Raw genomic sequence first — 22330 nt, 5'->3', positions numbered from 1 at the left:
TTGCAAAGTTGGGATAACCCCTGAGCTATTTCTCTGAGCCCCATAAGTGGATTTGTTTATTTAAGTTTATTTTTTAATGGAATCACGGTGAGATACACAGTTACAAAGTTGTTCATGATTGGGTTTCAGTTCCCACACTAGTCCCTTCACCAGTATACATTTTCCACCACCAGTGTCCCCGAATTTCCTTCACCTCCCACCCCCCACCTCTATGGCAGGCACTTTTCTTCTCTCTCTCTCTCTCTCTCTCTCTCTCTCTCTCTCATACTTGCACTCCTTTTGGCACTATGGTTTGCAATACAGATACTGGAAGGTTACCAAGTGTATCCCTATTTCCTTTTTTTTTTTTTTTGCCTTTTGGGTCACACCTGGCGATGCATAGGGGTTACTCCTGGCTCATGCACTCAGGAATTATTCCTGGTGTTGCTCGGGGGACCATATGGGATGCTGGGAATCGAACTCAGGTTGGCTGCACGCAAGGCAAACACCTTACCTGCTGTGCTATCGCTCCAGCTCCTTGCTTATTTATTTTTGAACGACACCAGGCAATGCTCAGGGCTTAATCCTGGCTCTGCATTCAGGGATTATTTCAAGCAGAGCTCTCAGGACCATATAGGGTGCTGGGGATTGAACCCGGGTCCGCTGTGTGCAGAGCGAACACCCTCCCTGCTGTAGTATTGCTCTGGCATAAGTGGACTTTTAAAAAATAATTGCAAGCCTGCATGTTGTTGCTCAGGGTTACTTCTGACTGTGTGCTCAGGGGTCAGTCCTAGGGGGGCGGGTACTGAGGGTAGGGGTGGGGGAGGTGTGTGTGCCAGGGATTGAACCAGGAGCTCCAACATGCAAAGCAAGTGTCCAAGCCTTTGAGCCCGCTCCCTGGCTCCTGTGGCTGTATTTTCATTGAACAATTAGCAAAGGGCCTGACGTGAGTCCTTGTCTCTCTTACCCTTCTCGTGTTTCCTTGTCAGCTTACCTCAAGCAGGAGGCATTGCTTCCCCGGATAGCTCTGGACCATTCTGATGATGCTAAGAAAAATGCCTTCTTACCCATGGAAACTTTGAGAAACTATTTCTCCACAAAGCACAGGCTTCCCATGAGAGGGAAGACTGGAAAGAGGGAATAGGAATGAAACTGTTAAGCTGGTTTGCAAAATCATTTTACTCCTCCATTTATGTAACCGCTCACTCCCAGCCCTGCAAGGCATCGTAAGAAAACAACCTAGGCCACATTTATAATTAGCTCATTTTCTTTCATTCTTTTTTCTTTTCTTTTTCTTTTTTTTTTTTTTTTTTGGCCAGGCCTAACCAAGGACAGGGTTGGTTTTGTTATTTCCTTAATTGAAAGCATCAAGAAAATACAAACCAGGTCACAGAGTTTTTGATGGGGAAGGAACGCGGGCAGAAATAACCTCCCATTATCCGTCTGCCAGCGGCGGGTGGAGGTTGGCTGTAAGGCCTCCTTCTGAGGTTACCCAAACAAACCCTGGCCCTGGCAGCTCCCCCTCGGAATGTGGGAACACAGAGCAACATTTGGAAATCTTTCATTTTTTTGTTTCCCCGCCCAGGGGCCAGGGCCCAGGAAAATCCAGGTTTCTTGGGGAACCTCAGAGCTTTTGACAACCATAAAATAATTCTTTCTTGCCTCCAAAGCAGCTTGCCTTCTGCTTTCCCTGCTTTATTTCCACTTAATCGGTCAAAGGTCTCATCTGAAGATGCAGAATTGGGGCCGGAGCGATAGTACAGTGGGGAGGGTATTTGCCTTGCACGTGGACGACCTGAGTTCAGTTCCTGGCATCCCATATGATCCCCCAAGTACTGCCAGGAGTAATTCCTGAGTGTAGAGCCAGGAGTAACTCCTGAGCAACACTGGGTGTGACCCAAAAAGAAAAAAAAAAAACACGTATAAAGATGCAGGATTGACTGGAAGAGGGAATTGATGCTTTTGGAGGTGATTCTGTTCCCAGTGCTCCTGTCAGTAGTCTTGGAAAATGACCCCACCAAACTTGGTTTAGGTCCTGTGGCCAGAATGGAATCAATAAAGAATTTGAACCCAGGTCTGTTTGGCCCCCAAACTCTTGGCACTGTCATGGCTGGCAGTTACCTATCTTAGAATGTATTATGTAGAGAAATGTTTAGATACCTCATGGTTCATCATTTCACCACCAGCATCCCTGCCCCAAGACCATTTATTTAAAAAATATTTTTAGTTTCTTTTTTTTAATTGAAGTACTGTGTCACTGTAAGATACAGTTACAAAACTTTCATGATTGAGTTTCAGTCATACAATGCTCCAACACCCAACCTTCCACCAGCGTATTATTTCCCACCACCAATATCCCCCACAGCTGGTAGGGCATTTACCTTGCACGTGGCTGACCCAGTCGATCTGGGTTCAATTCCTCCACCCCGCAGCAGAGCCTGGCAAGCTACCCGTGATGTTTTCGATATGCCAAACACAGTAACAACAAGTCTCACAATGGAGATGTTAGTGGGCCCGCTCGAGCAAATATCTTCTGTATCATCCCACATACTCCTTCTGCCTCCTGCTACCCACACCTAGCCTGCCTCTAGCCTCTATGGAAGGCACTTTTCTCCCTCCCTCCCTCCCTCCCTCCCTCCCTCCCTCCCTCCTTCCTTCCTTCTTCCTTCCTTCCTTCCTTCCTTCCTTCCTTCCTTCCTTCCTTCCTTCCTTCCTTCCTTCCTCCCTCCCTCCCTGTGTAGCTCTGTCTCTGTCTCTCTCTGTCTCTGTCTGCCTGTCTCTGTCTCTCTCTCTGTCTCTGTCTCTGTCTCTCTCTCTCTCTCTCTCTCTCTCTCTCTCTCTCTCTCTCCCCTTTTGAGCATTCTCATTTGCATTGTAGATACCGAAAGGCCATCATGTTTGGTCATTTGCTCACTTTTAGCACGCATCTTTCATTCAGAGCAATCCCTTCCAACCATTACTGTCCTAATGTTCCCTTCTCTGCCAAGACCATTCTTATATCAAAGAGCTTTCCTGGGCTTCCTGAGGAGGACTCAGTAGTTTCTAGTTCTTTGTCCCTCTCCCCTTTTTAGGTTTCTACAGAAGACTTGTTCTCCTCTCTGATTTCCCACTGATCTTTCAGAAAGTAGGGGCCAAAGCCTTTCTCCTGGTGGGAAGGGAACTACTCCAGATAGGATTAGTCTGAGCGTCCCAGTGTGGACAGATGCTGATCTCTCTACCACTCTTCTGTCTGGGACTGCTCCAGCAGAATCCTGGCATGTGGGTTGCCTCATGTCGAGACAATGCCCTGTAACAAGATGGCAAGAATAAGGGTACGGACCTTCCACACCACCTCCCCCTTCCCAGGAATCCAAGGGAATTTTCCATCCAATTCAGGATGTGTTTCTAAAGCCCAAGCAGCTAGGATAGCCAAGTGGCTGGCCTGGTGTAGATGTGCAAAACCATCTTAAATGCATTAGAGCCCTGAGCCCATGCCTGACAACTTTCCTCCACGGAACTGGTAGAACCAGTGTCCTGGTTTTTTATAGGAAGGTTCTCCAAGAGCCAGAGGTAACGTTGGTCTTCCTGCTATTCTCCCATGGGGTTCAAATTGGATTCTTCCCCTTCATTATCTCCAGGAAGCGGGGGTAGGAGGTTGGGGGCTATTGCCCACGCAGGAGTCACGAAACCAGCGTTTTATTACATGCAACACAGTCATCAAAGCTGAACTTTATTTCTGAGTCCATTGGAGTCAGAAGAGAGCATGATTCAGACAGCTGACCTCCCCGCCTGGCGGCTTCCTCAGTCCCGTGTGCTCCAGTTGGCATGGGGGTTCACAGAGGGAAGTGCGCGCTCTTGAAACCTGGTCATTATTTTCAGTAGAAGGGATGTAGAAGAGTCTCACGCCCCTGATGAAATCACAAGAGGCAGCCCCTCATGTTTTCTATGCTATTCTAAGAAATTTGTTTTTTGTAGATTAATTGATTTGGTAATCTCACAATCCTAGAAATAAATTCTACCCCAGTAGGTAAGAAACCCGAGAGTCTCCAGGTGGAAGGTCATCATAACATCCAGTGAGAAGAGGCCCTGGAGAGGCCAAGTTTCCAGGAGAGTTTGGGTGGTTTTTCTGTTTGTTTTGGATTTTGTAGTTTTGTATTATTTTGTTTGGTTTCTTTTTTCATTTTTAAAAAATTTTATAAAGTAGTTCACAATATTTTATTACATTTAATATTCAAACACCGATCCCACCATCATTACACCTTCCCACCGATGCAATTTGAGTGTTTCCATCCTGACCTCCAGCCCTTGCCCCAAAGCAGAACCGAAATAATACAATATTTCCCTCAAAGGTTGGTTCTCCTACTTTGAATCTCATCACATGTAGTGTGGTACTCTTGGAATATGGGTAGGGTCTGTCTTATGAATTGTCTCATGGCCAGCCGTGAATGCAGCTGCGTGGTCCAAGAAAATGTTTACTCATGGGTGAGGCTCAGGTCAGAGCATGTGGAGAGCTGCTGTGAGCATGGTGGCAGTTGAGTTCTGGAGGTTTTCAGCTCCCGGGGCTGGGTCTCTTGGGGTAGGGAGGGGTCTCACCCACCCCCCCCTTCTGGGTCGCCCTGAGTGAAACAGCCTGGTGTAGGGTCTAGCAGCATGGTTCTAGAGTCACGTTGCTCCCTTCTAGGAGTGAAGGACTTGTGATCTGGATGGTGGCCAAGGACGAGATGATCTGGTACCAACCAGGAGTGACTTATGGACATGACTGCTGAGTTGCCAGAGACAGGGAGATACGGGCAGAGGATCTCCATTCCCAGTCCTGTTGAACCCAGAGTTCTCAGTCACAAAGTCCCGCATACCTGGGTTTTCTGGGGGTTCACTTGTGTTTTATTTTCTTTTGGAACTACACCCAGCGATGCTCAGGGAGCACTCCTGTTGGGTCTCGGGGGTCCTATGTGGTGGTGGAATCAAATCTCTGCACTGTGCAAGACCAACTCCTTATCTCTCTTGACCAAGGTTTTGGGATGGGTTTTACTGTCTGCTTTTGTTTGGGAGCCACATCTAGAGGTACTCAGGGCTTATTCCTGGCTCTGGAATTGCTCCTGGTGGGGCTCATGGGATCATATGAGATGTCAGCTATCAAACCCAACAGTTTTGTAAGCTTGACAGTTTTTTTCAGTCTCATGTAAGGTAAGGTACATGTCTGCTGTACTTGGTTTGGTTGGTTGGTTGGTTGGTTGGTTGGTTGGTTGGTTGGCTGGCTGGCTTTTTAAGATGCACCATGAATGACAGCAACAATCCTTGTTGCACTCTATGTTTAAATCTGCTATTTTGAGTTGTAGAGGTGCTTTCTGAAGTCAGACTTAGCTCATAAATAGAAAGCATGAAACCCAGGCCCCAGCCCATATGGGAAGTAAGTAGGTGATGTGTGAGAACAGACAGAACAGGTGTTAAAATTTATGAACAGTAACAGAAGCCTTAGAAATATATGGCCGACTGAGACTTAAACTGAAAGATTTTGTGACTGTTCTCGTGGTGATTCAATAAATAAATAAAAAAAGAGATATACTATACTTTTATAATCATTATATTAAGTATGGCAATAAAATATTGAAAATTAAAAAAAAAAGAAAAAAGAAAGAACTCCATTGGACAGTTAAATGGGGAAAAGGGACAGTGATGTGGGGGCTGTTTTGAAACACAGTCCCTCCAGGGTGACTCAGGGAGTTGAATCCTCTGACCTGTGCAGATTTTCTGCCATTTTGAATGGAATTAAATTGCTCTTACTTATTCATTACTGAAATTTAAAAATCGAGAAATGTCTCAGAGCAACCAAAATTTTGGCTTTTCTTGCCCAAGGGAGAGGATTAGGTAATCCGTACGCCTCAGCTTCACTTCTAGGCCAAACCCACATGTCTGCAACGGGACCCGTGGTCAGAACAGAACCGCAGCGTGGACCCTGTTACCTTCCAGCTCCACCTTGTTTGGGTCATGTCTCGTGTCTGCAGTCGGTTTTGGAAATGTGGTTGTGCAGGTTCGAGCCGTTCTTCCCACAAGGCTCAGATTGGAGAATTCCAAACATATTTCTCCCTGCCTATTTCAAGCATGCCCCGTCCTCTCTCACTGGAGTCAGGGGTGAGTGGCCTGCCAGCTTCAGGGTCTTTTGAATTCTGGTGGTTTCCAAAGCAGGGGCTCAGGGGAGGGGTGTCCCAGCTCTGCCTCTTCCTAGTCTCAGGTTTTGGGGCTAAGATACTTCTACCCTGTGTTTCTTTAAAGGACACACACAAGGGTCAAGGAGAGAAGTTTGCGTGCAGCATTGTTGGGGACAGGGTCTTCCAAAGCATCTGGGACTCCAGGACACCCTGGTGATACTCTGCCAACCAATCTCAAGCCTGAGGCTCTGGGGCTGAAGACCTCTGTGGTTCAAGGACCCCCAGGATTCTTCTCATTTGCTGGCAGAGTGCAGGACTTACAGGGACAGATCTGGAGGAGAGCAGGAGTTATTCTGCTCCCCACCCCCTACCGTATACTGTGCTCTGCGCTGCCCCCCCACCCCCACTGAATCCTTGTTTAAAGACTTGCACTTTATATTTTGTCACTGATAGAGACAGTAACAGATGTAACTATTTTTAAATTTTTTTTAATTTTTAATTTTTTAATAAATGCCAGACACAGTAACAACAAAATCTCCAATGGAGACGTTACTGGGCCCGCTCGAGCAAATCGACGATCAACGGGAGGGCCTTTACCTTTACCTTTAATAAATCACCATGAGGTACAGTTACAGACTTACAAACTTTCATGCTTACATTTCAGTCATACAATAATCGAGTACCCATCCCTCCCCCAGTGCCCAGTCTCCACCACCAATGTTCCCAGTAACCCTCCCATCCCCTACCCCATTTCCCCCCCACCCCCCACCCCGCCTCTGTGCCAGGCGCATTCCCTTTTACTCTCTCTCTCCTTTAGGGTGTTGTGATCTGCAATGCAAGTATTGAATGGCTAGCAGATGTAACTTTAATCAGAAGGGCTAAAAAGATATTTTTAAAATTTTGCTTGTTTTTGGAACACACCTGGCAGTGTTTGGGAGCTACTGTGTGTCCCACCCCTACCTCCACCCCTGCCCCAGGACTCTGAGAATTCCTCTTAGCCTCATAGGACCATTTAGTGTCAAGGATAGAACTAAGACTTCATACAAAGCATGTGCTCCCATCCTTTGAGCTGTCTTCCCAGTTCTAGGTTTTGGGGGAAGGGAGGCATGCTGAGCAGTACTCACTGACCACAGCTGACTCCTGGCTCAGGGGTCACTGGCAGGCATGCTTAGGGGATCACACACAATGCCAGATATCAAACCAGAATCAGTGCATGCAAAACAGGTACCTATAACCCTCTGTACCATCTCACTGACTCTCCCTTAAAAAAATTCTTTTTAAGTATATAAAGATAAATAGATAGTCTCTTAAGACATTTCACTTGCTTCTACTTACTGTAACCAACGACATGGCTTCAGGCAAGTTACCTACTATTTTAGGACCTCAGTTGACCCATTAACTGACAGGAAAGATTCAGGCCCTCTTTGCAGGGGTGTCAGAATACCAACTCAGACAAAGACATAGGCATGGAAGCCACGGGGGGTTGGGGAGTGTTACAGAGTGTTTGCATATAAAAAGCTATGTTTGAAGGGTTTGTTTGCTTTGTATAACATTCTCAAAAGTTCTTTATCTCTAGGGACTCCCAGATGACAGGGAGGGATACTGCTTAGAGCTGCAAGCAGGTCAGAAGGAAACCTGTCTGTTCCCAGTCTCTTGGCCCTGACACAGGCTCACTCCAGTATTTGCAAAGCCCACAGGAGGGAACTAAGAAAGGCTCCCTACCCAGGGCTCCCTAGGAAACAAACTAGCACCCAGGCCAATAGGCTGTTAAGCCAGTGAAGTTCTAGCCTCTGTTTGTACTGCATATACCTGAAGGATGAGCTGAAGTTGGAATTTAGAATTCCAGAAATCCTTGGAATTCTGTGTCCAAATGTGGCTGAGAAGGGCATGGGGGCTTGGATCAGTTGTGTTAATGCCCTTTTAAAAATTATCAATCTATCTCCAGTTCTTTTCATAAATCCTTGGAGGCATATTTTTTTCATTGATATAGTGCTGAAATAGATTTGCTCATGCACAATTAAGGAAAATTCTCTACATTTTTAAATAAGATTTCCCACTGGTCATAAATAAACATGCAGCAGCCAGACTAAGCATCCATTCCACCTATGTTCTTTTTCTTCTTTTTATTTACTTATTTTTATTTGGGGGCCACACCCTGTGATGTTCAAGGGTTACTCCTGGCTCCTCACTCAGGAATCACCCCGGCAGTCTCAGAAGACCATATGGGGATTGAACCTGGGTCAGCTGCATGCAAGGCAAGTTCCCTTCCCTAGCAAGTTCCCACTATGCTATCTCTCCATCCCCCACCCATGTTCTAAGACCAGCACAGCTCTGAACTGTAGAAGCATAACCTATAAATGGAGACCTTAGATCCCTTAGAGATTCTGAGATTTGTACTTTTGCTTCTAAGGGTTTGACAAGTGCCCTCCAAGAGAGTTCCAAGTTCTCATTTCTAGTGCCCATATGAGAAATGAAGAGCTGACTCTTAAAATCTTTATTTATTTATCTACTTATTATTGAATCACTGTGAGATACAGTTACAAAGCTTTCATGTTTGAGTTTCAGTCATACAATGATCGAACACCCATCCCTCCACTAGTACACATCTTCCACCACCAATACCTCCAGTATTCCACCACCCCCTTCCCAGCCCTCCCCCTGCCTCTATGGCAGACAATTTCCCCCATACTCTCTCTCTACTTTTGGGCATTATGGCTTGCAATATAGATACCGGGAGACTATCATGTTTGGTCCTTTACTTTCAGCACACATCTCCCATCTCGAATGATTCCACCAACCATCACTGACTTAGTGATCCCTTCTCTCATCCAGCTTCCTTCTACCCCAGAAGAGCTGACTTTTTGTTTGTTTTAGGGCCTCCACTGATGGTGCTTAGGGCCTACTCCTTTCTCTGTGCTCAGGGATCACTCCTGGTGAGTCTCAGGGAACCATATGGTAATGAATCGAACCTGGATCAGCCGTGTGCAAGGCAAGTGCCTTACCTGCTGTACTATCTGATGGCCCCAAGAAGTGGAGGGTTGGGAGCTTGGTGCCTAACAGGAGTCTGGCTTCCATTCACCTCTGCACATGCTCAGTAAGGGGCAGCTGGAACTGGCTTGGCCCTAACCAAGACGCTACACAGACTGAGCTCCACTCAGCCAAGCAGACCTTCCCTGAGCTTCTTATTTTTATTTTGCTTGTTGGGGGCCACGCACTTAGGGCTTATTCCTGGCTCTGAGCTCAGGGATCACTCCTGGTGAGGCTTAGGAGACCATAACAGGGTGCTGGGGATTGAACCTGGGTCAACCACATGCAAGGCAAGTGCCCTATGTGCTGTGCTATCACTCCAGCCCTGCTTCTTGGACCCTTGAAGCCTGTCCTCAGTCCTGACACTGTACACTGTGTTTAGTCCTCAAGTCAGAATGAGCGGAGAGGCAGCGATGGAGAACCATGATCCGAGGGCCCCGCCAAGCACCCTTTTTGTTCTTCTGCAACACCCAGGTTATTTAGATTTTTATCCAGCTGGAATTGGTGACTGGATGTGTCACTTGTTTTTCCAGAAAATTTCTTCAGTGGGAGTTTGGCTTCTTCTGATACCTGTGGCTATCCAGAAATTCTGCTTCCACTCTGTTCTCCTATAAGAAAATTGTTGAATCTCTGGTCTGCTCATGAATTTACCAGATAGGAAGCCCAGCATTCCATCCTAGAACCACCTGGTGCCAGGGTAACTCTACAATTGCCGCTGAGTACCACTAGGTAGGCCACACTAAAAAAATAAAATGGCTAAAAATTGAGCTCTCATTTGACCCAGCAATACCACTTCTGGGAATATACCCTGGAGGCTCAAAAAAGACACAGCAGAAAACCATCTACACTGCTATGTTCATTGCAGATCTATTTACCATAGCCAGAATCTGGAAATAACCTGAGTGCCCAAGAACAGACAATGGATAGAGAAACTATGGGACATCTACACAATGGAATACTATGTAGCTGTCAGGAAAAATGAAATCATAAAATTTGCCTATAAATGGATGGACATAGAGAATATCATGCTGAGTGAAATGAGTCAGAAGGAAATGCACAGATACAGAATGACTACGTTCATTTGTGGTATGCACTATAGAACTGTCCTCCCATTGTTCATCGATTTGCTCAAGTGGACACCAGTAACATCTCATAACAAATTGTGAGAATTTTTACTGTTTTTGGCATATTGAATACATCACAGATAGCTTGCCAGGCTTTGCTGTGCAGGTGAGACACTCTCAGTAGCTTGCCGGGCTCTTCGAGAGAGGCAGAGGAATCGAACCCAGGTTGATCGTGTGCAGGGCAAATGTCTTATCTGCTGTGCTAATATTTCATCGATTTGCTCAAGCGGGCCCAGTAACATCTCCATTGTGAGACTTGTTACTGTGTTTGTCATATTGAACACGTCACGGGGAGCTTGCCAGGCTTTGCTGTGGGGTGAGATACTCTCGGTAGCTTGCTGGGCTCTCTGAGAGGGGTGGAGGAATCAAACCCGGCTCAGCCAGGACGGCTACATGCAAGGCAAACGCCCTACCGCTGTGCTATCGCTCCAGACCTGGAGCGATATATATATATATCATGGTCACGGTCCTCCCGTTGTTTATTGATTTTCTGGAGCGGGCCCAGTAATGTCTCCATCGTGAGACCTGTTACTGTGTTTGGCATATCGAATACATCACGAGTAGCTTGCCAGGTTTTGCCGTGCGGGCGAAATACTCTCGGTAGCTTGCCGGGCTCTCCGATAGGGGTGGAAGAATCGTACTTGAGTTGGCCATGTAGGCTGCATGCAAGGCAAACGCCCTACCGCTGTGCTATCGCTCCAGCTATATATATATATATATATATATATATATATATATATATATTTATATTTATATATATTTATCAGAAGAAGAATATCCATGGCCAGGGAAAACAAGGGTTAGGAGGGCTGGACAGTGGTTGGAACTAACCACAAGTGCATGGGAGGCTGAGTGTAGGTAAGACAGAGAAAAGACTGCTGTGACAACAATAACTGGGAATGATCACAACTGGACGAGATCTGAGGGTCAAAATAGGTAAGGGATATTCATGATAACTTTCAGTATCAATATTGCAAACCACAATGCCCAAAAGTAGAGAGAGAGAAGAAAAGTGCCTGCCACAGAGGCAGGCAGGGAGTGGGAGATGGGGGGTGATGGGAGGGAACCTGGGGACACTGGTACTGGGAGATGTACACTGGTGGAGGGATTGGTGTTGCAATACAATATGACTGAAATCCAATCTTGAACAGCTTTGTAATGGTCTGTGTCACAGCGATTCAATTAAAAAGTTAAAAATAAATAAGTAAACAAAATAGACAAAATGGATGATGTCATTTTTGTTGATGAAGTCTCCTTAATGAGTTCAACCCATTTTCACCCCTTAACTGATGAGAAGTCTACGCTGACATTCATTTGTGCGGTTGTGTGCATACTCCTTTGTTCTTACCTGGGGATGTGTTTAACTTCAGAGACTCTCCACGCTTTTTCTTCACATCATTCATATTAGAGGGCCTTTGGGGCTTTAAAGAAGTAAAGATAATGTACTGGAAAGCTTAGAGAGCAGAGGTACCCAAACTTAATTGGCCTACTGCCCCCTTTTCAGAAATAAAATCACTCATTGCGTACACCCCTGAGAAACCTACCTTCCTTCAGCAATCAAACAGAGCCCTGTTAACACCCTGACTGAATTGTACCCAGGTTATTCTGTCCCCACTGGGTTATTCCTACAACCTTTACCCCTCCAGGGCATTGGTATTGCCTATTTGGGAAATCATTCTAGATGATTATTTAACAGGGGCTACTTTCAGACTTACACCTGTAGTTCAAAGAGACAAGAAGGTATGGGACGATGAGGTACAGAGTTCAAGCCCCCTGTGATGCTTTCCAGGAAAAATGCTCTTAGCTTGGGGGGAACTTGTATGGGCAGAGGTAGGACCGAAAGTGCCAAGCAGCATGCAATGTACTGATCACAGAGCGAAACTGAGTCCTGGAGGGTGACAAAGACCCAGCAACCAGCCTAGACTTTTCATCCTCTGAGTCCTTCAAGTTTGAAAGAAAGAAATGTTAGACTTGGTTGGCCTGGCAGTATCCATAACAGTCTAACCCTGTCTCCCAAATATCTTCCTAGAAGCCATTGCTGAACTGTGCATCCCTCTTTTCCAGGAGAAAATGCGGAAGTGTCCATGGATGTCTCTCTGGCTTACCGTGATGACTCATTGGCTGAGTGGACTGAAATGGCCCACGAGAGAGTGCCCCGGAAGCTCAAATGTACCTTCACATCCCCCAAGGTACGAGAGCTGCTGTCTACGTGAGTGGTCGATGGTTTTCCAGGTGGGATTGGGGGTGGGGGGGAGGATATTTGCCTTGTAGTTTAGAGAATGTGTTCCTCGGCATGTGTGACCAACAGAAGTTGGCCAGAGTTCTCAGCTGAGAACAGGGTACTGGATCTGTAGGTCATATTCTTGCCAAGGGAGAAAGAGCAGAAGAAAGAATGTCTGTTTGAAATGACTGAGTTGTTTTTCTGGAAAACTTCCATCAAACAGCTCTTGGTTTTTTGGTTTTGGTTAATGGTTGAAAGTGTGTGGACAATGTGACTAAGGTATTCACATGAAGAGTCTTGAGACTCTCTTCAGCTTATTTATTTATTTATTTATTTATTTTTTAGGGTTGCTTTTTTTGGGTCACACCCGGCAATGTGCAGGGGTTACTCCTGGCTCTGCACTCAGGAATTATTCTTAGAGGTGCTCTGAGGACTTAAGGGATTCAGGGGATCGAACCTGGGTCACCGTGTGCAAGACAAATGCCCTACCCACTGTGCTATCGCTCTGGCCCCCTTCACCTCAAACTCTCTTCATTTTAGATCAGTGCTTGTCTCTGTGTCTTAGGTTGATTCTGTGCCCAAGTTCCTGTGGACGGACAGTCCCAGTGAATGCCACAGCCTAGTGGAAGAATCTTAGTTCATTTGTGACTTCTTATACCTTAAGGTCTTCTCAATTGTAGAGGGCTTTTGCTTCTCTGATGTTGGCAGGAAAACACTTATCATTCCCTAACGCCTACCTTCCTAGGAAGGTTATTGCTGAGCATGAAGAGTAAGAAGACATTTCCTTTGGGACAAAGATCTGAGAGTCCTCATAAAATCAAAAGCAGAGATGACATCTCTGCCTAAAAGAATCATGGAACTTGATGGGATCAAGACCCGCTGGGGGCCCTTTTCAAATGCTGGGTACTCATCACACACACATACATTTCCCGAAGATTCAGGGTCCCCCAGCCTTTCTTGAAAGTGTCTCTGTGAAGATGAAGACTGAACCAAACTTAACTGTTGCTATTGGTCACTCATGTTCCTTCAGGGAGCTGGCCTGGAGCCTCACTAGCCGGGTGATCTTTGATGTCCCTCTGGATACAGAAATGTTCTCATTTCCTTGCTGTGAAGAATGTGAGAGACCCAAGGTCACCCAAACACATGTTTGATGTTTCATTCTGTCTTCATCTGAGTCTCTCCACAAGGACTTGGATAACTGTAGTGCCCACCCCACTGATTGGACCCCTCCTCTGCACCCCTGCCCTAGGGCTGGTCTTGCCCAACTTGGGTTTTGCCTGTAACTTCAGGGTTAGGATTCTCCATTAAATGGTTAGGCAGGTTGGAGCCTCAGAAGGCCAGGCCCAGCACAATCTGTCCTCTCTGCAAAGGGCAACAGAGGGTGCACAGTGCCAGCATTGTTCAGAGCATGAATTTGAAGCCAAACAGACTGTGGCCTCTGCCCTCGGCCTCTCGCTACGCGTCAAGCTTACTTCGTTTGCTGAATGGAAACGTGTCTTGGGGGTCTCTCTAAGGACTGAGGAGGTGGGAAAGGACACACACGTAATGACCAGACATTGCACATCTAATCTGAGATATGCTTGAAAATGAAAGAGGAAGTGGGCTGAATGTCCAGCTGGGCTGTGTTGGGGGAACCACCCTGTTCACACCAGCACCTTTTGTGACACTGAGGAAGTCTCCTTCTTCCTGACACCAGAGTCACAGCAGGTGTAGCCACGTTAACGTAACCTGGGAGCTCATAGGAGACAAAGAGTCCTCAGCACACAGCTACAACCCTTAGAATCGAAACCCCTACTAGGGTCTGGAGACCACTCCCAGTGGTACCCTCCAGGACTCCACCAAACGATGCTTGGGAGCGCCTGTGATGCTGGGAATGTAGCCTAAATATGGTGCATGTTAGGAAGCGCCCTAACTGCTGTACAATCTCCCTACCCCCTGTACAAGGTCTCATTGCTTCTCTTCTTCAGTCTGCTAAAGGTAGATGCTTTGTTCCCCATGCCTGCTTTGTCCTTCCACACCCAAAGCAAAAAGCCATCTGGAGTTGTTTTGGGGTCTGCCCTTAGGGGAAGCTGGAGGTATAATGAATGGTTAGAGCGAGACAGGAAGGAGCCAGAAAAAGAAATAACTCTCATTTCCAAATCTTTGGGTGCAGTGGAAGAAATTAATTAAAAACTGCATGGGGGGCTTGCATCGCTGAGATGTGACTGGTGATCTCAGTTAAAGGACCACGGCTTTGGGATAGAGCCTGAATTCTGTTTTTCTCCTCTAAAGAGCCTGATTTTCACCTTCCTATCACCCTTGGAGAGCAGAAGGTACAGAATGGGGGAAGGTGGGTAGGAAGCCTGCAGTTGCCTTTTAATGATGCTTGCTTAATTATCTTTAGGATGTGTTCACTCCTTCTAAAAACGGTATTAAACCTTGAAAAGAAGGAAGGAAATGAATCATCACATATATACTTTCTGATTGCCATGAAATTTAGTCTTAACGTATGAAGATTAAATGAGAAATTGCTTGAAAGCTTTCTCAGTCCCTGGTGGATTATGACTTTTTTTTTTTAAGTTCAGTTGCCACCTGCTGTAATTTGTCCTAATTAGCTAGTCTCAAGTCAGAATTGAGGGGAGGGGGGAAGGAGAGGGGGGAGGGGAGCAAGAGAGGTAAGGGAGGAATGAATTTTTCTTCCTAAGTACCTGAAATAGGACAGAAGCAAAATCTCAGAGCATAAGGAAAAGTCCCCACAGACAGGTCACAATAGATTTCTCTCAGAGCCAGGCAGACAAGCCCAGAATCTCAGACTCCACCATGCCTCTGATTGCTTGTCAAGGTCAGGGCTAGAGTTTGCACTTCCTGCCTGGGAATCCAGTGCCTCTCAGACTCACTCCATCCTTCCTGCTGCCTGTCCCTAGCAGAGCTGGAGATGGCCCCATGGGTAGGGAGAGGAAGACCCGCCTTCATACAATCCCAGCCATGACTTTGGGGAGCTTGGGAGAAATGCAGAATCGAGTCAGTGGCATAGCATCAGACTAAGTCCTTTTACTTTGCTTCCCCTTCAAACACTCTATTTCCAGAAAGAAAATAAGACCCCGACTAGAAACCCATCTGGAAACCTGTTTCTTGCTGTGACCCAACAGAGCAGTCTGCCTTGTCAGTGCAATTTAATCTGAGGCTAAGTCAGAGTCGGGATATTTTCAGCATTTCCCACGATGTCTTAATACTAGCCCCGATGTGTAAGTGAAAAGGAGAAAGAAAGGGAAGCAGAAGATGACTCTAGACTAGGGGAAATCATCCAACCTGGCAGCTGAGGTTTGGAAAAGAAGCCGGATTCTTTCGACAGAAGTTTCTGAAGTTTGCAAGATAGGAACTGTCAGTGCAAAGCCTGGAGACCACCGTGATTGATTAGTGATATCTGAAGTGAGTGGAGACAGGAAGAGAAGCTTCATTTAACCTAGGTGGAATGCACAATCGACCCCTGAAACTTGTCTTATATGTTTCAATCCAGAAGTCTATTCGTGGATGACAAGCTCTGCTGTTCAATAAAGATTTCCCCAAGATCACAGAAGGCTTTGCACACTGGATTATAGATTTGTTCTCTTCTCCTAAATTTGTTCTCACCTTTTTTTTTTCTTTTTAAAAAACACCCGGCTATGCACAGGGGTTTCTCCTGGCTCTGTACCCAGGAATTACTCCTGGTGGTGCTCAGGGGACCATATGGGATGCAGAGGATCGAATCTGGGTTGGCCACCTGCGAGGCAAACACCCTCCCCGCTGGACTATCACTCCGGCTCCTTTTCTCACCTTCTTGTTCTTCTCCTTGTGTTCTTGTTGAGATGCCATGAGGATGACCACAGATTTGACTGTGGTGTTCACACATTTGAATTGTGGTGTTCATTGGGGCTTGCATATCTGGTTGTGGAGCTCACGTGCTCCTCCTTAGCGCTTGCTTCAGTCTCAAACCTTGGTGGTTTTCAGACATTTTGCACTTGCTGTGCTGGGACTCCCAGGCTGTAGAACTGCCAGGATTGCACTGGATGCTGGCATCGATATTGGGGATCCAGTTCCTGCCCTCATTGCTTGCAAGGCAGGTATTTGAGCCAATAAGCCATCTCCCAGCTATTTGAGCTCTTAACTCTGAAGGGTTTTTTTCATTTTCTTTATTTTTGTTTTGGGAGGGGGTAAACACACCTGGCAATGCTTAAAGATTACTCCTGGCTCTGCACTCAGGAATTACTTCTGGCAGAGCTTGGGGGAACCGCAAATGCTCTTCCTGCTGTACTATCTCACTGGCTCTAAAGTTTTGTTTTTTTGTTTTTTTCCAATGATGGAGATGGGGCAAAGCAATGTTCAGCAGGTAGGGCACTTGTCTCACATGCAGCTGGCCTGAGTTTGATCCCTGGCAGCCCACTGGTCCTCCAAATCTCACCAGGAGTAAACGTGAGCACTGCAAGTTATGGCCCCCAAACAAAAGCAAAACAAAAAACAAAAAAAAGAAGGCGATCCAGAGAATTCAGGAAAAACAAGTTAGGTCTCCTGTATCCATGAATAAGGTTAAATGTCACGGTCCTCCCATTGTTCATTGATTTGCTCGAGCGGGCCCGGTAACGTCTCCATCATGAGACTTGTTGTTACTGTGTTTGGCATATCGAATACGTCATGGTAGCTTGAGCCAAGTAAATGTGGAAGTTGTAACAAAACCCAAACATCCATGGCAGACACTCCTCAGCTTTATCTGGGTAAAGTTTCTGCCTACAACAGCTCAAAGCTTTGCATGCCACATACTGGAAGTTCCTTCCACCCAACAGAGAAACAGAGTAGGAGTCCTGGTGGGGAAAGCAGAATTTTGCTTTCAAAATCAAGCTGAGTTCTGACTCTGTAATCTCCCTTTGTTATGTAAAAAGTGCCCCAGCCTCTTCTTTCACCTGACCAGAAGTTCAAAAGACTTTTCTAGACACTGGCCTAAACTGTTTTTATTAAAATATCTTTTTCCTCTCGACTTGTCTCTTTGGCAGTTAGAAGTTTGGAGTCAGAAAAGTCCCTGTGGATGACTCTGGCAAACTCTTCTCCTTGCTCCTGTCCTCCCTTTCTGTCTGAATCCCAATGGCTCTTTGAGTTGCTTTTTTTCCCCCATGTGGAATCCATCAAAGGAAGGCATTTTCAGCTTCTGGGAGCTTCTTTTGCAGGGTCAAACCATAAAAATAATTAGTAATCAGCGAGAGATGCTCCTGAACCTTAGGACGCTGTCCAGGCACAGAGGTCTCCAGGACTGAGTTGCAGATCTTGAGCCTTTATAGCCCCAGTGGATCAGATTAATAAAATGCGAGGTTGGAATGAGAGTTCAAAAGGTTGTTAAGAGAAAGAGAAAGAGAGAGAGATGCTTTTTTACTTAAAATATCTGGGTCTACCACAGTACATTCCACACAGGTAGGGGTTGGGGGTTAGAGGGGAGGGTAGTTGTCAGTGGACACTACAAGACCTCTAGGATGCTTTATCTGTGCCTCTAAGGTATACCTTTAAGCATTAGGGGTTTTGTTTTTTTGTTTCATTTGGGGGCCATACCTGGTGGTGCTAAAGACTTTCTCCTGGCTCCACACTCAGGCATCGCTCTTGGCAGGACTCAAGGGATCATATATGGGGCCAGGGATCGAATCCTGGTCAACCTCATGCAAGGCTAATGTCCTACCCATTGTACTATCCTCTAGCCCAGCATTAGGTTTTTCTTGTTTGTTTATGTTTGGGCCCCACCCAAAAGTACTCAGCGGCTAGTCCTGTCACTGCACTTGGGATGATATGGGGTGCTGGGGATTGAACCCAAGTTGGCCCTGTGCAAGGCAATCACCTTACCACTGTACCATCTCTCCCACCCCAAAGCATTATCTTTTTAAAAATTGGTGATGCAAAAGTAAGAGAATGCCAGCATGTCTATCAGAATTGGTGGCCTTGCCTCTAACCTTTACATCCTTCTTTCAGACCCCAGAGCATGAGGGCCGTTACTATGAGTGTGATGTCCTTCCTTTCATGGAAATTGGGTCTGTGGCCCATAAGTACTACCTTCTTAACATCCGGCTGCCTGTGAATGAGAAGAAGAAAATCAACGTTGGGATTGGCGAGATCAAGGATATCCGGTTGGTGGTAAGTGAATGGAATGGATCTAGGCCACCTGCGATGTGAGAGCAGAGGTCCAGCACCCTGGTTCCTAAGCAAGTGCATTAGAAATCTGTTTCCCTCTTGAAACCTGTGGTCAGACCTTGCTGGTATGATCTGAGAAACAGGAATTATGGTACCACCGCAACCCCTCGGTTCATCTATTTCTGGTGAGATTACAAAGATTGCAAATCACGCCAGCAAAGAGCCTTAAATTTGCATTGTACCAATCATGATTGTTGGATGGATAAACCCAACTCTACCACCTTGCATGCATAAATGTTCAAGGGAATAGTGGTTTTTTGGTTTTTCTTTTTCTGTTTTATTTTCTGAGCAAAGGAAAAAGAATAAAACATGAAAACAGGAGACACTTATTAAAGAACATAAACAGAAAACACATAAGAAAGATGTTTGACACTTGAACAACATAGGTATGAACTGAGAGGCCCCACTGATATGCAAGTTTTCTTATAAATCAATGATGTCAACTTAGAGTGTCAGTAAGTCGCTGTAATACTATAAATGTAATTTTGTTTCTTAATGGTATTTTCTTTCCCTAGCTTGGCTTATTGTAAAAGTTTATTTTATAATATATATGGCATGTAGAAAACTATTTGTGTTAATGCAATTAAAAAGGCTTTTGGTCACTAGTCGGGCGATGTTCAAAGTTACACACATTTTTTTTTTTTACTATATACATTGGTGACCTCATCTCCCACATTGTTCCAGGATCAACTGACTTATCAACTGTCAGAGATTAGAAGGCATCTATAGATACAGAAACACGTTAAAAAAATCATTTGTAAGATCTTGGAAGGAACTGCTATGGAGATTTGATTTCACATATGTTCTATACATCCATAACCCTTCACTTACAAAAGTGGGTTCCTCTTAAGGAATAAATTCCAGCAGTATCAAAAATAAAAAAAAAAATGGGAGGTCCTTACTCAAAAGTGTAGATCTTTAGCTTCCTGCTTTTAATTGATTTAATGCAACGTATACATATACACAAGCACTCTGCAATCCTATATAATACCACCAGTGTTTTACTTTGAATTTATCTTAACAGGTTTCTCGGTCTCACATGTGAGGGCATGTAGGCTATCATCCAATTTTCAATGAAAACATTACAGAAACATCTTTGATCATGTTCTTAGTCATTTCCTGGGCATAGAGTGGGTGCACTTTTTTTTAAAAAAATTATTTTCTTAGAGTTGTTCACAATAATGGATTACATTCAATATTTCAATACCAGTTTCACCACCATTACACCTTCCCACCACCATAATTTAGAATTTTTCCACCACCATTCGAGCCTACCCCACAGGGAGATGCTAGATAATTTATTTTGTATTGCTTGTTGTGAATAGCATGAGATGTCTTATGGCTGCATGCTCCTGGAATTCTAAAATTTTAAATAATTAGGGTCTGGAGAAATCTTTGCAGTAAGCTGCCCTCTTCCAAGATTCATTTGTAAGTCTCTGGATCATGGCCGTTTATGCACTTAAATGCCAGTTCGAGGACCCCGTAGGAGTAGGAAGAAAGGAAGGAACTGCCGTCCCCAATCCCTGGGAATCTGGAGTTTGCAGTCACTGGTCCCGCATACCTGTTTTTTTTTTTTTAATTGGGTTCTGGAAGTTTGTGGCCGCCGGGATTCCTAGGGTAGAGTGGATGCACTTTTGAACCCTTTGATTTCTGTACTGCCCGAGGAGAACTGAGGAACTCTGGAGAGCTCTGGATTTCACAGTGTAAGAGCTCTTGATCTGGAAAGATCAGCAGATCAGGTTGCTTTGGACCTCTCCCCAAAAGGTGCTACATAGTAGGAAAATGACATGGGGGTTGACTCACCTTCAAAATTCTGATTTCTGGGGCTGGAGCAGGTAGGTTGGTTGCCTTGCATGCAGCAGACCCAGGTTCAATTCCTGGCATCCCATAGGGTCCCCCCAGCACCACCAGGAGTAATTCCTGAGTGCAGAGACAGGAGTAACCACTGAGCATCACTTGGGTATGACCCAAAAAGCAAAAAAAAAAAAAAAAAAAAAAATTCTGATTTCTTCCTAGGGAATCCACCAAAACGGGGGCTTCACCAAAGTGTGGTTTGCCATGAAGACCTTCCTCACGCCCAGCATCTTCATCATCATGGTGTGGTACTGGAGGAGAATCAACATGATGTCCCGACCCCCGGTGCTTCTGGAAAAGTAAGAGCTGGTGGCAGGACACACTTCAGGAATGCCTTCCTGCTACTCCCATCCTGCCGGTCACTGTGACCCTCAGGTGGTCACTGTGTGGTGCGGGCTGGTTCAGCCTGCATCCCTTGGGCTCCTTTTCTCTCTCTGCTCACCAGGCAAATTGTTATAAAACTCTGAATTTCTCCAGCTCTCCTATTTCCAGCTCTTGCTCTCTTTGTTCTTCACCCCATGCTGATATTCAGAAAGTTCTCTTCTGTGTCAGCAGATGAAGTGCTTTTCTCCTTCTCCCGGAGGACAATGCTTCTGCAGAAATACCATTTCCTGGGGAGGTGGCTCAAAGGACTGGAGCATGTGCTCTGTATGTGGGAACCCCAGGTTTAGTCTCCTGGGAAATGCTGGGAGCCACCCCCAGCCCCAAGGTCACTGGCAAGCACTGGTATCCCCTAAGCACAACCGAAAAAAAAAAAAAAACCTGTGTTATTGTCTCTTCCTTCCCTGCGGGTCCTTCTAATTACTGGACAACATGTTTATCCCCTGTTAGCAAAACTTTTTCCACTTTCCCATGAGCCCACCCACCTCTTCTCTGCTCATTTTTGCAAAACTTAAAGAACTGTGCCTTTATAGCATATCTCCCCTCTCCAAGGCACCCTTCATGAAAACTACACGACCGTCTTCCATGGCCTACCTCCCAAATCTGGCTTGCCTGCTACCATCGTAGCAGTGGCCAAGGGTCCCCCATGTTCTGCAGTGGGGGTGTTTACACAGTTGGTTGCTGACACATGCCCCATTGATCACATGCACTTGTGGTGGTTGTCACACATGCATGTACCCAAGCATTATTGGGTGGTGGGTGGTGCTGGGAATAGAACCCACAACCTCTGCCTGCAGGGCAGGTGTTCTGCCACTGAGCCATCCTGGGCTCCCCATTGCAAGTTACCAGTGACCTCTTCCTTCCAAGCCAGCAGTCATTTCTTGGGCCTCACTTTTCTTCTCTGTTCTTATGTTTTGTTTGGGGGCCATACCCAGCAGTGCTCAAGGATTACTCCTGGCTCTGTGCTCAGGGATCACACCTGGAGGGCTAAGAGGACTATCTGGGTTGCTGGGAATGAAACCTGAGTAGGCCACATGCAAGGCATGTGCCCTAGATGCTATATTTTTGTTGTTGTTTTTAATTTATTTTTATTTTATTCTAATGAATCACTGTGAGATACAGTTACAGACTTACAAGCTTGCACGATTACGTTTCGGTCATACAATGTTCAAGTACCTATTCCTCCACCAGTGCCCATTTTTCACCACCAATGTTTCCAGTATCTTTCCTGCCACCCCCACCTCTTCTTCCCTCCCCACCCCCCACCCCTGCCTCTGTGGCAGGCACATTCCCTCTTACTCTCTCTGTCTCCTTGGTGTTATGGTTTGCAATACAGGTACTAAGCGGCCATTATGTTTGGCCCATAGTCTACATTCAGCACACTTCTCCCATCCCGAGCGAGCCTTCCAACTGTCATATACTTAACTGTCCCTTCTCTA

The 22330-nt window shown here is 45.8% G+C and overlaps 1 protein-coding gene across 1 annotated transcript in view; it reads left to right on the top strand.

The window, feature by feature from the left end:
- WLS (Wnt ligand secretion mediator) overlaps positions 1–22330 on the top strand; it is a 123427-nt gene that overhangs the window by 67083 nt on the left and 34014 nt on the right. The window contains exons 3-5 of the mRNA XM_056110866.1: positions 12320–12444; positions 18438–18599; positions 20673–20809. Coding sequence (XP_055966841.1) covers positions 12320–12444; positions 18438–18599; positions 20673–20809 — 424 coding nt within the window. The remainder of the gene's footprint in view (positions 1–12319; positions 12445–18437; positions 18600–20672; positions 20810–22330) is intronic.

Source organism: Sorex fumeus, unplaced genomic scaffold (assembly GCF_029834395.1).
Source record: "Sorex fumeus unplaced genomic scaffold, SorFum_2.1 ptg000011l, whole genome shotgun sequence".
In the NCBI taxonomy this organism is placed as follows: Eukaryota; Metazoa; Chordata; class Mammalia; order Eulipotyphla; family Soricidae; genus Sorex; species Sorex fumeus.
Note: the sequence above shows the minus strand (reverse complement) of the source record. Positions and strands in the feature narration are given on the sequence as shown.